Source organism: Trachurus japonicus, chromosome 19 (assembly GCF_045865225.1).
Source record: "Trachurus japonicus isolate A0001 chromosome 19, Traja_1.0".
Lineage (NCBI taxonomy): Eukaryota > Metazoa > Chordata > Actinopteri > Carangiformes > Carangidae > Trachurus > Trachurus japonicus.
Genome location: NC_140925.1, coordinates 12,198,153 through 12,212,746, shown reverse-complemented (window position 1 = coordinate 12,212,746; position 14,594 = coordinate 12,198,153). Strand labels below are relative to the sequence as shown.

At 38.7% G+C, this 14,594-nt stretch overlaps 1 protein-coding gene across 1 annotated transcript; it reads right to left on the bottom strand.

The window, feature by feature from the left end:
• Window positions 1–1,340: 1,340 nt before the first annotated feature.
• Window positions 1,341–14,197, bottom strand: sfxn2 (sideroflexin 2). The gene is made up of 13 exons (XM_085762387.1): window positions 13,988–14,197; window positions 13,745–13,880; window positions 10,302–10,562; window positions 8,649–8,819; window positions 7,825–7,923; window positions 6,484–6,559; window positions 6,154–6,239; window positions 4,933–4,993; window positions 4,750–4,816; window positions 4,564–4,613; window positions 4,425–4,474; window positions 4,266–4,313; window positions 1,341–2,279 (listed from the first exon to the last, which is right to left on the bottom strand). Exons 3-13 carry the CDS (start codon window positions 10,454–10,456, stop codon window positions 2,180–2,182), a joined length of 963 nt encoding a protein of 320 aa, XP_085618513.1. The 5' UTR covers window positions 10,457–10,562; window positions 13,745–13,880; window positions 13,988–14,197; the 3' UTR covers window positions 1,341–2,179.
• Between the last annotated feature and the right edge of the window lie 397 nt (window positions 14,198–14,594).

Here is a 14,594-nt window from a genome sequence, read left to right as displayed (position 1 = left end):
ACAGATTTTTAAAAAAAAGAAAGTATTCTGGCTGATCCAGTTTGTCTCAATATACATTTATAAGACTATATTATTCTCTTACATTTTACAGGTTTTCGTGTCAATATATCAATTTTAGCACTTGCTAACAATGCAAAACAGTGTCGTGACACATTTTAGTTAGGCGACATCAAAAACCAAAAAATGAATCCTGTGGTTTGGATATTGCACAAGATCATATTGCGATTTTGTTTCAAAATGTGTCTTTACGTAAGGTCCAAACAAGATTCAAACTGCTTTTAAAACTATTTAGCATTTGGCTTAAAGTTTGATAACATATTAGAAATAAAAAATATTAGATTAAGTTAAATTTAATCAAACTAATGATAAAATAACATTTAAAAAATGAATCAGTGGAAGATAAAGACGTTCCTTCAGGTTTGAGGTTTATTTAGGGCTATTAGCATTGTTTATGACTCATTATTATTGTTGTAAACAGGTGAAAATACATTTCTGGCTGATCCATTTTATACGTCAGGATAATAATTATAAATGTATAACACTAGCATCTTACTCGTTTACATTTGATAGATTTTCATTTCAGTATATCAGTTTTAGCACTTGCCAACATTGCAAAACAGTATTATGACACATTTAAGCTACATCAAAACAAAACAGCAGCTCCTGTGGTTTGGATATTGCACTAGGTCATATTGCGATTAATTTCAAAATGTGTCTTTACGCAAGGTCCAAACAAGATCCACATCTTCAAACTGCTTTTGAAACTACTTAGCATTGGCTCAAATGTACAGTTTCTCCTATTGCATTGATCTATACTGATGCTTCTGTTCTTCTTCTCCAAAGTTACATCATAACTTATATGTAATGGTATATATTTACTTGTCATTGTCTTCTCAAAATGTGAATATGAAGTTTGATTTGTCAACGTTTCGTTCCTGCACATCTGGTGACGTGTCCTTAACCCAGTTCAATGCACACATCTGGATGTGCTGTGCTGTATCTTCTCTCTGGATCTGAAGTCAACAGCTACGCAGTGTTTATTTGCCTGGTTCGTAATAATGGAGAATTAATTTGTAATGGTTCACAGATTACAGGCTCGACTAATTTTAGTTTATGGTAGTGCTGTTAAACCTGCAGCAGCATCATCATCATCCAGTGGTACGGCCCCCCGACGTCCATGTGACTCTCATAAATCACAGTCACACAAAGCTGCTGCAATTATGACTCAGCTTCTCCACAAAGCTTAATTAAAAACAACCTAAAATTAAAACCGGACAGCTTCTTCTTGACAGCCTTGTTAAATGCTGCCAAAGACTTAATATAGATCATTTTGTCACAAACAGAATTTAGACTTCTTTATTCCAAATATTTGTGTGGTTTTATTCCAGCTGAGTCAGAGTTTACAGGATGACACAACCCAAATGGCTATTGGCTAACCCCTCTCAGATAAATCATACAAACACGTCAAAGATCTACCTTTGTTCTGGCAGAAGAGGGCAGTATCCTCCACCTTTAACCACACAACCACCACATCTGACAGTTTCTCTCACGCCACAGCCACACTGCATGACCATTTCTGACTTCTCTGTGCATAGAAGTATTATTTGTGTGTGTGTGTGTGTGGTTTCACAGTAAAGCCAATGATAACAATGACACAAAAAAAACAAAAAAAAAGCACACAAACAGAAAACCCAGCAGCGTTGTTGCTCCTGCCACTTTTTTTTTTTCAAAGGCACAGATTGTAAGGAGGCTTGGCAGGCAGAAGCATTTTCCAACATCGAGACACACGAGAAAACAACTATACGGACGAGTCACACCGTGAAAGACGACAAACTAACACAGAGATCTACGCCGTTAAATGAAACATGATGTTCCTGAGAGGAGAATCATTTTGGTTTCTCAACAGGAGTACACTCCCCCCTTCATATGTCACGTTTTAACGCAAAGGAAACATTTGACCCAAAAGAAAAAGAAAATTGGATAAAAAATAGAAGAAATTACACAACTGATCAGAAATCTTTCCACCTATAAGCACCATTTTGTAGATATTGAGGCTATAAGTATTTCATCGTGACTGATAACCATTAGAAAATCAAGTCAATGGACACAAACACACACATGTATCGCTCTCATGTGTCCAGTAGGTAACAGTTATATATCATCCCTCCGTCGTTCAGCCTCACAGGCCTTTGTTGAAGTAAACTTGTTGTACAGCGTCTCCATATCGGGACACGATGGAGTCTCTCAGCTCCGGCTCCAGACTGGACACGGCCATAGAGCTGTTAGAGAGAGAGAGAGAGATGGAATAAGTTAGATTAAACAAACTAACGCTGGTTTGTTTGCTTGTGCAGAAAGCCTCAGACTAAACAGACATGTCCTAATCATTACTAATGAGTTGGAGAGGACATGAGTTTCTCAGACTAAATCCATTAGTTCAATTAGGATCAACAGAACGTTCTCTTCAGTCGCTTTTAAAAACATTTTCATGCTCACAAAACAAATTACTGAACCACATCTGCTCTTTTTTTTTTTGACACAACTATGTGAACATAAGGGGTTATATGAAACAAGTTGTTGCACATATAAGAGGGCCAAGTCTCTACAGAGATCTTTTATTTATAGAGTCGTATCATTATGGAATAACCAACATCCATATCTCCGCTGTGGTAAACACAACAAAATCGGTCTTAAACGTTATTTGAAAATGTAAATTGATTACGGCAGTGGAAGGGAACTGTTTTAGTAGCTTTGTGTTAAGTTAATTGTTCATTTCTCTTTAATTGTTTTGTGTGTTATTTTTGGTTTGTTTTGTTATATTATGGTTGGTGGATTAAATTCTGGCTGTTAGGTTTTTGTTTTATTTATATTGAATGCTAATATGCACGGTATGTATGCTTTTGTATGTTTCGTGAGGACCCCAGGATGATTAGCTGAATGCTACGGCATCAACTAACGGTGATCCGTAATAAAATATATAAATAAAGAAATATGTTTCTACGATATGAGGAACGGAAATTCTGATTTCTGTCCCTTCAAGCCGTGACTCAGACGTTGTGGATCGTCTGTCGTTTTTGCAACAAATCTTAATATCTCCGAACTGTCACTATCGACCAGGCTCTGCCGCTGGTCCGGCATAAGTCTTGACTATTTCAACTCAAAACCTCCCTGAATTAGGTACAACTGGTCCAAAAGGACACTGAAAAAGGGTTCATGTGACGGTTTTAACACCTTTAACGTCGCTCCTGATCAAGTTTAGCATTAAATTTAAAAAATAAATTCCTCTGATCACTTAAAGAGCTCTACACTGCATCTACAATCTGTGACCTGTCTCTTTAAACGTGCTTTTACATGATATCCTCCTTGTCTGTGTTTTATATCGTCACTGTGTGTTTTATCCTTTTCACTGTCTTCACAGTCTCCATCTGTGTTTTATGCTTTCGGCCTGTGATGAACTCTGTGGCTTTTGAAAAGTGTAAATTAAGTTATTCACAGACTAACAACAGACTATTTACTGTATATTCAAACTTTTGAACCCTGCTGTGATTAAACCTAATTTACAGATTGACTGTCAATGAACCAGACAATAATCTAATCATGCCTTTTCCCGAAAACATCTCAGACTGTGTCTGCACTGAGATTAATAAACTACTCATTTTCTAATAAACATCAATCTTAAAGAAGGAGAAGAAACATCCCACACACTACTCATTGCTCGGCATCACAGCTTATTGATTATTCAAACCTCTTGGTCTCTCTCAGTGATTAATACATTGTCATGCAGTGTTTGGGATATTCTTATTATTATTATTTGCTCCTGTACCTGAGATCATGTGGATGTGTGAACTGAACTCTCATCTAGAAAATTGGCCAATAAACATAAACGAGCTGAATCTTGTTTTGTTGAAACTTTTGTTCCGTTTCCTCGTCTCAAGAAAACACAAAGCTGCTTGTGAAGCACTTTTCAACAACAAGGCCATTCAGAGTCGTTTATATAACGACATAAAGGCATAACGAGGAGTTATAAAAGAAACAAGGTAATATAAAAAGACAACGAGACACATATCGGCTATAAGCAAAGTGAAATATAAGAATAAGTTCACTGTAAATAGAATAAATAGTAGAATAAAAATCACAGATAATTGGTTGCCATTTAAACGTATTAATGGTGAAGAGGCCGTTGTGATTAAAACCAATGCGAGGGCACCATTAAGTTTATAAGCTTCATGTGTTGTCAGCAGGTTAAAGTACAAACACAGGTTCATTACCATCTCTGAGGAAACAGGGAGCAGGCCGCCGGCACCATGAAGACCAAACTTCAAACAGAAAAGAAACAAAAAGAACAAAGTTAGTCGATTTTTTTTTTCTTTTAACTTTACGAGGACGATAAAAATTCCTGCGAACCCTGTAACCCTCCGTCTACTTACAAGACGCCGACCATCATCACTTGAATCGGCCCGTGGAGGAAAGTGATTCTCTGTGAAAAGACGGAAAGAAAAAAGAGTTGATCGGAGATGCACATATTCATGTTGATGAATCTGAGCGGGAGAAGACGAAAGGTCTGACCTGCATGAACTTGTACTTCTCCAGCCTCTGCATGATGATGGGGAGCACGACTGACAAGAGAGAGAGAGGAAGTTAACAGAGGACGAGGATAAACTTCAACAACTCGATTAAATATTCATGAAATTAAACGTGTCTGCTGCTGCTGCTGCTGCTGCTGCTGCTGCTGCTGCTGCTGCTGCTGCGTACTCATTCCTGGTGCAGCCATGGTGATCCGGGAGACGACCACCTGCGTGATGCCTTTCACTGCTGCTTTCTGTAGAGGACAAACACACACACACACACACAAAAAAATCAAAGACAAAAACATAATTTTCTTTTTAAGATTGTAAACTGTTGTACGTTTATTTCGAATACAGAAAGAGTGCTGACCGTAGAGTGACCCAGCTTGTTCCCGTTTTCATCGGTGACAGCAATGCCGTTCAGAATTTCCCTGAGAAACAGAGAAAACAATGTATTAAAGTGCAAAATTAAAAGAGAAACTGGAGGTAAAAATGTTTGTGTCACACAGGAGCTTCAGTGTTATTATTTTTACAAACATTTGGCCAAAAATCAAAAGGACTGGATACAATTAAATGGTGGTAGATTAAAAGAATTGTTCTGTCTCTTCTTAGATCCTCCCTTACAGATTTGGCCTGTTTTTTGTTTTTTTCCAAAACTGCATTGCTTCGATCTATAATTGCTAAACCCAAAATAAATTAAGGTGAGTAATGACACAGCAGACATAACAGTCTGTCTCCGTCTCCCCTGTGACTAATACATTGATTTTGATGTGTAAAATTGGTGCAGTGCTCTTTTAAAATAGGACGTGAGGTCACATCTGCACAGCTCAGTACGTACAAGACTATATGTTTGTTTATTTATCTGTACATTATCAATCAATTGGTATAGTCAAGCCACTTGCATGGATAAAAAAGAAAAAATGAAATCCTATATTTATACCTGACGATATTTTTTATTTTTGGAGATGTTATATTCAGATCCGGCCTCCCTGCACACTCCTAATTACAGCTCTAATAAAAGATCCACTCAGTGTGAAACACGTCTCACCACTATTTTAAGACCATTAACGCAGCATTAACGCAGCATGAACACAGCGCTTCATGATCTCACACAGGAAATGTGACGAGGTTTTGCCAGTGAACTCTGCACCATCCAACATACAGATCTCTGCCTGCACACATGCAACCCAATGTCAAGTGGTGTAACTGGTATTTTACTATATACAGGAAAATAAATCTGAATATGGATGTACATCACTTCTGCAATGCAACACTATGTTTCCTGACAAATTTTACATAACTCACAACACACATTATTTAGAAAAAAAAGCGATGTTTTTAGGATTCTCAGTGTTGCTAAAATTGCATTAAAATTCAAATATAAAAAAATCAATTTCAATTTAATGTTTTCAGAAGAAAGTATACTTTAATCCACTGTAGGCGGATCTTTTGTGGTTACACCATTTGCATTTGCGTTCAGTCTTTTGAAATGACATAAAACCAACACGAATACAAAATGTACACAAATCTGATCTGATACATATATATGAAATATTTTTTTTCCCGAAGTGTTTAAAGAGGAGAAACTCACTGTTGCCTCATCATAGGAATGTTAACACAGTTGGCTGCTGCCACCGCTGCAAACGGGACCCAGCGAGCGACAAGAGGTGGAGCTTTCTGCAGGAGAAGGTGGAGACGGAAACATAAGATGCAAACACGAGGAGAAGCACAGATGTAAATAATAGGATTTTATGATTCAGCTCATTATTATGCCATTTAATATTCTCTAAATGTTAGCTGTATCCGCTAAGGACGACATAAAGATGATGGAAGCTTGTTTAAATGTTTCTAATTTTAGGATGACTCATTAAACTCAGTAAAACTTGAGCAGGTGCAGGAAACAGGAAGCAGGTGTCCGTACCTTTGTGTAAAGGTTCAGTCCGACGGCCGTGGCCAGAGCTGTGCTGGTCGCTGTGACGTAGGCGACGCCGATCTGCCTGAGAGACACAACAACGACACAAAACAACAGCAGCTGTTGTCGGTTCATGTGTGTTTTGACCTCAGTAATCACACTCGTCTCATCCTGATGTGATTTAATGCACATTTGTTTATATTTAGCCACATATAATCCTACAGTGTTTGTGTGTGTGTTTGCAGATCAGAGTCAGTCCTACTCCAGACCAGAGGGTGGTGGTAATGCACCTGGAGTTGGCTGAATATCACAGGAAGGAGGTGAATAACAGAGCACAGAACAGTATATTGTTGTTGTTCAGTATATATATTTTTTTATCCTTGATCAGTTTAAGCTGATAAATGGAAACTTTATAACCAACTCTTCCCGCTATGATGTTGGTGCTGCTCCTTGAAAGATGAAATACAGTGTCCAGTTAAAGGAGAAGTCCGGTCATTTTCTAATTAACGCTCTACAGCTCTAGGTCCCCGAGTGCGACCACAGGAAAAAATCCCAGAAAAATCTGTGCAGCCAGGACCTCACTCTCCTCCTGCTAGCTGCGCTACACCGCAGTTAAACAGCAAAGTAATGGGGGCAGAACTTTAAAACCGTGACTTTGGCCTCTATATTATGCTCAAAATATCACTACACATGCTTTGCAACATCCACCAGTTCCTTACCACACAACACTGAGTGTGCATAACTCTGTTAATGTGAAAGAGCGTATGAGTGCTAGATGTGTGTTTTTATCACGTACCTCTGTTTACTCTAGCTTCCTGGGTAGACCTTACTAGTCGACTGTCGAGCTCGGGACTGTTTCCATATCAACAAAGACAAAAACGTGAGGAAAAAATGGATTTAGGAGGAAAAAATGATTTTGGAAGGGAAAAAAAGCATCAATATGAATATAACTGTTTTTTTCCCCATCCAAAATCATTTTTTCGCAATAATTTCTTATCTTTTATTCATCACGTCCCCAGTGTGAAAGGATCTTTACAAGGGGAGTCCGATCTTGTTCAACATCAAGCTGTGTGTTCAGGCTGCAGCGGTGGCACGATTCACCCTGTCAAAAGTGTTTTTACCACTTGGAATTAGTTTTGAAACATTATTTTAAAGTAAAGTAAAGAGGTATTATCTATTTTTTATTTTCCTAACATATACGTATGTTGTACTTGAGTTGTCGAGTGTGTGTGTGTGTGTGTGTGTGCATTTCCTGAGCTGTAATTTGTGTTGTAACAATTGGAGCAAAGATCTGGATTTATATCTGGATGAGACGAGACATTTCCACTGCGTGTCCATCGTGGGTCTTACTTGGGAGTGATCGGGGAGGCAGCGTTACGGTTTGTGTAGTTGACCAGAGCGTTGAAGGACTGATTCACCCACTGCCAGAACACCACAGCAGGAACTGTCCTAAAAAAACAGACACATATAGTTTTAAAGGAATAGTTCACCAAAAAAGTCGTTATTGACTCACCCTCATGCTGATGAATACTCCGGAGTAGTTTTTTATTCCTCAAAGTGCATCTGGAGACCCGGGAGGGGGGTTCGTAGTCCAACGAAATCCTTATATGAGAGTAATAGCACCTGACACAAAAAGGTCCATAAAACTACACAAAAACCATTTAATCTTCCTCCACACTGCTCGTCCACTGCAATCCAAGTGTCCTGAAGGGATATAGTCCAGAGTTTACTCGAAACAACGTCATTTAGGACATTTTTACAGCCTAAACAGTCCTGTATTGAATTTGCCTGGGACGTATGAATGTCAGAGTGCAATACAGGACTGTTTAGGCTGTAAAAATGTCGTTTCGAGTAAACTCTGGACTATATCCCTTCAGGACACTTGGATTGCAGTGGACCAGCAGTGTGGAGGAATATTAAATGGTTTTTGTGTAGTTTTATGGACTTTTTGTGTCAGGCGCTATTGACTCTCATATAAAGATTTCGTTGGACTACGAACCGGCCTCCCGTGTCTCCAGATGCACTTTGAGGAATAAAAAACTACTCTGGAGTATTCATCAGCATGAGGATGAGTCAATAATGACTGAATTTCATTTTCTTTGGTGAACTATTCCTTTTAAAGCCCCAGAGCTTCCTCCTCTGTGCAGTGTGTGGTGAAAACGCAGCTCGTCCACCTGTAGAACTGCAGCATGAAGCCGGTGATGGCCATTCCCCCTGGGACCTGGAAGGACATGCGGCCGATGAGGTTCATGCGGTCTCCGGTGTCGGGGTGGAAGGCCGAGTCGTACAGCTTCTTGGCATAGTGGAGCTGCTCCTCTGTCGTACCGGGAGGGATGGATCCTGCCCTGGAGAGCACCAGAAACACACACACACACACAGACAGACAGACACACACGAGTGAACACACTCATCAGCTTCCCCCAGAAATGTTCTGGCATATCCTGTTCTTTCAGTTTTTTTCGTGTTGAATCTTGCAGGTGACCCCAGGGAGAATCCACTCAAACACAGATTTTACATTCCCCGCACGCTTCTGTCTCGACTCTGGAGCCAAAACCACTGATGATTTTCATAATAAAAGTATCATGGGATTCATATTTTCATATATTAATAGATTGTTCTGTCTACATCAGGTCAGAAAAAAGTGAATAAACAAACAACCTTATGATTCTGTGTCCTGTTCACACTTTGTACAACAACGTACGAGCTGTTTTAGGTTAATTAATTAATGCAAATCAAAAGACTTTAATCCTAAAGTTGACACCAACAAAAATGTTTGTACAGTCTTTTTATTTTACGTATATTTTTTGGACAGCAGATGAATTTTAAACGTTGCAGGGGGAGTGATGATGAACCAACTGAGCTGTTAAGACGAAGAGCTGCAGGCGACGTGTGCAGCATGTAATCAGATCATAGCTGCAACAGAGGAGAGACTGTGAACCCCCCCCCCCCCAACCCCCGAGTGTTTCTCCCCCCCGTTCTGTCCCACACAGTCACCTGCGACCCTCTCTGTCCCAGATAACGTAACGACTCTGTAGGTTTTAAATGTGCCATCACTTTTACTTGTTTCAAGTTTTGTGTTTGTCTGCCATTTTGATGCAGCAACTGGTTCGAAGGACTACAATACCCATGAGCCCTCAGGAGCCGTATACAGCAGCACAAACACACCATTGATGTACACAAACGTGTAGCCATTTTGTAACATTAGTAAATCATGTATGTTTGAAATGATTTTATTCTAATCTTTAAAGAGCAGGAGTTTTAAAAGTAGATGCATGAGAGATAGCCCAGATATCACATTGTATAGGAAGACATGAGACAGTGTTTTTTTTTCTTTTTTTAACAGGGTTTTGGTACCATTTTAACTAAATAACAATTAATTGCGTCGTAATGTCAAGAAATAGCCTAAAAAATAACGGTCAATTTCATAGAGAGCCGAAGCGGATTAATAATTTTACAACAAAACTGCTGATTTCTTGACATGAAACGTGATGTTTTAAACAGGTAGAGGTCAGATATTTTTCTCATGACACAATTCAATTGGATCACGAAATAAAATTTTGACTCCCGTTCACTTACATGGAGATTTTTTAGGCTCTCTATGTGGAGAAATATAGCCAAGAAATAACGATTGATTGCAAGGAGTGGGTGGAGAAAAACTTTTCACCAAAAAATTAAAAGCATGAAAAGCATGTGTCTCTTTTGCCTTCATGAAAAACATGACATTATTATGAAATTGACCATTATTTCTTGGCTATTTCTTGACATTATCATGTAATTAGCGGCCTGTAAGTTAAAGGGTTACCTGTGTTTTTTTGTTTTGTTTTTACCTGCAGCTTTCGACCAAAGCTTTGGCCTCGTCCAGGCGTGAGTCAGGCAGGGCTGCCGTTCGCCAGTCGGTGATGTTGAAGAAGTGCTTCAGTCGGCCCATAAACGTAGACTGATCCCATCGTGGGGCATCGATGTCAAATGAACTCAAAGCCATTTTGTTTAATTAAAAAAAAAAGAAAGGAAGAGAGAGAGAGTCCCCCAACTTAATGCATTAAAAAGTTAAAAGTCTGTGGTTGGACTCTGGTCACTGCAGTCGAAACCTGGAGACAGAGAAAAAGGAGGTGTAAAATGTAACAAAAAATTTATAAAATAAAGAAATGATAAAAACAGAAACATACATGAGATTAAACCAGCTGTTAAAAAGCCTGAATTGACCTCAGAGTTAAGTTAAGTGAATAACATGAAGGTCACAGTCTGAGACCCTCATGTCAACACAACCCTGGTGTAACATTAACAGGTTGGTAGTTCAGTGGGTCACAGAGTGACAGATGCCTTCACCTCTGACCTCAGGAGGAACCGGAGATCTGAGTGTGTGTGTGTGTATGTGTGTGTGTGTGTGTTGAGCCCCATAAAATCAATCAAAAACAGCTATTTTCATACCCAATTAATCTTGTTTCAACCAAACAATTTAGTCTTTTCTGTGCAACGTTGCCGCAAAGGGAATATTTTTAGACTCTTGTTCAGACAAAACAAGTCATGTGATGTCATCTTAACCAAATTTGATATTTATAAAATTATAAAAACAGAAAAACAACTGCGTGATTAATCAGTTTTGAAAGAAGTAGTTAGTTGCAACCCGTGTGTGAGAGACTCAACTGTCTATCAATTGCAAATGTGAAAATGAGAATAACTTTCTTTGGGCTGAGAAAATAAAAGTTAAGCATTTTTTCCCTAAAAAAAATTGAGAAAATAACCAGTGCTAATTTTATTTTCCTAGACCCACAACAATTAGTCGATTAATCTATTTTAATAACTGACTGATCATAATATTTTTAGACTTTGCTTTCATAGACTTAACTATTAATTAAACAGTAATGGGAATTACTGGCAGCAGCTGTTAAGGAATATTATGAACCCTGTGAGAGTGAACAAGATGCTGTTGTTTAATAGTTTTTTTTTTTAGTTGCTGCTCTGGGTTCAAACACAACAGATCCCTGAACAAACATAAACTCCTGTTCTTCCCTAAAAAATCATCACTTCCACTAGAAATCATTGACCGCCTCCTGGTAAATGGTTCCACAGTTCGTCGTTTTGGGTTTTTTGCTGCCGCAGCGTTTTGTTTCCCCTCGTCCAACCAGGAGGAACCAGAACCTGCTGACTTCAGCTTTAAAGATCCCACTGTACATATTTATTACTACATTACTAATTATCCACTGAAGGCATTATGTGAAAACAAATCTCACAGCAACAGATATGAGCTCTGCTGTGGTTTTAATCTTCTGTCAATAAAAAAAGAAAAGGGCACACGGAGAGGAGAGGAGTGTATCAGTGCTCTCTGAAGGTTCAGCCCGGCTGGAACTGGATCGTTCTCGATGGTTGTTTGTTTAGAAAGTAGGCTAAAGGCCTGCAGAAACCTTGTGGGGAACACAGGCAGGACGAGGAACAAAAGTCAAAGTGGCCTAAAATACCACGACCTATCAATAACGATATATCAACAAAGACGAAGGCTGAAGGCTGAAGGCTGAAGGCTGCGTAGGCCGGAGCTCCCTGTGGAGAAACTGGGTCATCAGAGAGTGGAGGCAACGCTGCGTGTTGAACAGACGGTCCTGATACACTGAGGCTGCAAATACCGATCATTCTCATTATCAGATCATATATTTAATTGTTTTTTTGATGAATTGACTCATCATTTAGTGAATAAAATGTGTAAAAGAAATGTGAAAATCGATGGTTTTGTCCAAACTACGGCCGTAAGCCCAAAGATATTCAGATTACAATGATATTAAAGGCAGAAAAATGCAGTAAATCCTCATTTAAAAGGCTTAACTCAGCTTCACTTCTATTTCTATCACTTCTTTTCTTCGACTTAAGTTGGATAAGTTGGTCATTGTGTGACATTATTAAAAGCTGTCTTCTTAATGCAACGATTAGCAGAAGTTCTCTGTAAAAAGTTGCCTGCAAAATGTCAAACTGTCATTGCAGGTGTTTCATAGTTCAAACAGCTGCAACTTTAATTACACTCAACAATTGGTCCATTAATCTGGAAAGTGCTGAAATAAGGAGATGATCAGTCAAAGGAACATTAATCAGCAGCTACAGTGTAGTGACACAATTATTATATTTCTATTCATTAAATTATTATTATTATCAGGCATTCATTAATGTTTAAGCAGCATTTTACTGCTGCAGTTTGTTGAGCTGGAGCTAATTTAAACTATTTCAACAACAACAACTCTTAACTCATCATGGATCCTGATTATTCAAGTTCAGAAAATGGTGAAAAATGCCATCATGGTCTTAATAACACCTGGATGTTGTCATTTGGAAGATAACATTTTTGTAATGTTGATCAGTTTATCAAATTAACAAGACATTTTCATCTTTAGCTCTTGGAAATTATCCAAATGTCCAAAGATAAGAGACTGAAGATCAACTGACCATGAAAACAACCGTTGGTTTCTGTCCTTTTCTGGCACATTTGTAGTACTACTCGTGCTGTCCAACCGAAAGCTCAGTAGTAATTAATATAAAGTAGTAATTAATATAAGGGAAAACCTGCAAGTTACCAGAACTGAGTGGCTGACTGACACCATCCAAACATTTGCAGGTTTGCATGAAAAATGGTGAAAGTAATTAAGAGGATTTCTGTCAATCAACTCATTAATCAAATAATAGATCCAGCTTGAACTGCATGCACAATCTCCAACAAAGGGAGTTATTTACTTCATGTGTTTTGAATGTGACAGCTGTTTTGTACAGTGACCAGTCACACCAGCTGTTAAACCACTGTAGTGCAGTTTAAAAAAAAAAAAAAGTGATATTATTGTGATATGAAGTGAAGTGAAGTACAAAGATAACATGAAAAGAAAAACACCCAAGAGAAGCACATGCGTCCCAGATTTGCACTGAAGTACAGTAGTTTGGTAACATAAGCTGCTTGAGGTGGACAAACTGGATCTGCAGGCCAGTCAGGGCTAAGCTAACATCTGAATAACATCTGGATAACTGACAACTGGTCAGTTCAGAGCAGATTTGACCTTCTGCGTGCATAAAATGTGTAAATGTCTATATGCATTTAATAAAACAGACATGTGCAAGTTGAGATGGAAAAAAGACATGTCAGCCGGAGCAGGCAGAGTGATGCAACAACAACAGTATACTCGAGTTGGCAGCAGCTTCTGCAAAACTGCAAAGGAATAAGGAAGAGAAGAAGAGGACACACAGAGAGTATGGACACACAGGCTGCAAACTGTAACGTTACGGACAAAACGTGGACACTTACCTTTTAATGAGATGCTGCTTCAACACAGTGTCAGATAGAAAACCACCAAATGTGCTCAATGTGGCATAGTAAAGAAATGTGCACGTGGCAGGCAGTCCTCCAATCACGAGCTGGGGCAGATCCCTGTTGACGAAAACTGCTCCCGGAATAAAATATAAACATAAAAAGAGACACGAGTTTTACACAGGTAAGCTTAAAGTTTATTGCTGCTATCTGTTTTTAACTACCTAGCTGGTTAATTACCTTTTTTGGCGATATAGCGACTTTCTTTCCGCCGTCGCAGGTGGATATAACACAAAATTATTTTTTAAGTTGCGTAGTATTGTATTTATGAACAGTAATATGTGTCTATCGGGTGCAAACCGCCCAGAAAAGAAAACGTGGAGCTAGTTATTTGAAACATTTAGCATGCAGCTAGTTTAACCTGTCCTCCATACTTGTGGTTGATGCCCCATTCACGTGCCGTCCCTAAAAATCGTAAATATGAGCAGGCCTATGGGGAAAAAACGTTCACAGCAAATTTTAGTTGTGCAATCTCGCCAAAATGGACTAGGCTAACACCTATTATTTTGTATATACTATTATAATGCATAACCTGGGCGTGTTCGTGGTTTATTTAAAAAAAGATTGCACCAAATAATGATTTTGAACCTGTTGGTGATATTTGGCGAAAAGACAGACATATCAACACGGAAACGAAAGAAGCTGAAAATACACTACAATCAAATTATGTGTTATGTAAGGGCTTTAGCTAACGATTGACGTATTTATTGGCGATTTATGTAGAGTTAACGTTACTTGGTATTTTGTGTTGTGCTTTTCGTGTATTTTTCCAGACTGGCCAGACAGT

Bases quoted from the DNA above. Each gene is read 5' to 3' on its own strand.
- sfxn2 (XM_085762387.1), bottom strand. From the start codon at position 10,456: ATGGCTTTGAGTTCATTTGACATCGATGCCCCACGATGGGATCAGTCT. The intron at 4,994-6,153 runs GTGAGTTTCTCC...TCTGTTTCTCAG, and splicing joins ATTCCTATGATGAGGCAACA to GGAAATTCTGAACGGCATTG. The intron at 4,475-4,563 runs GTCAGACCTTTC...GTCTTTTCACAG, and splicing joins AGAAGTACAAGTTCATGCAG to AGAATCACTTTCCTCCACGG.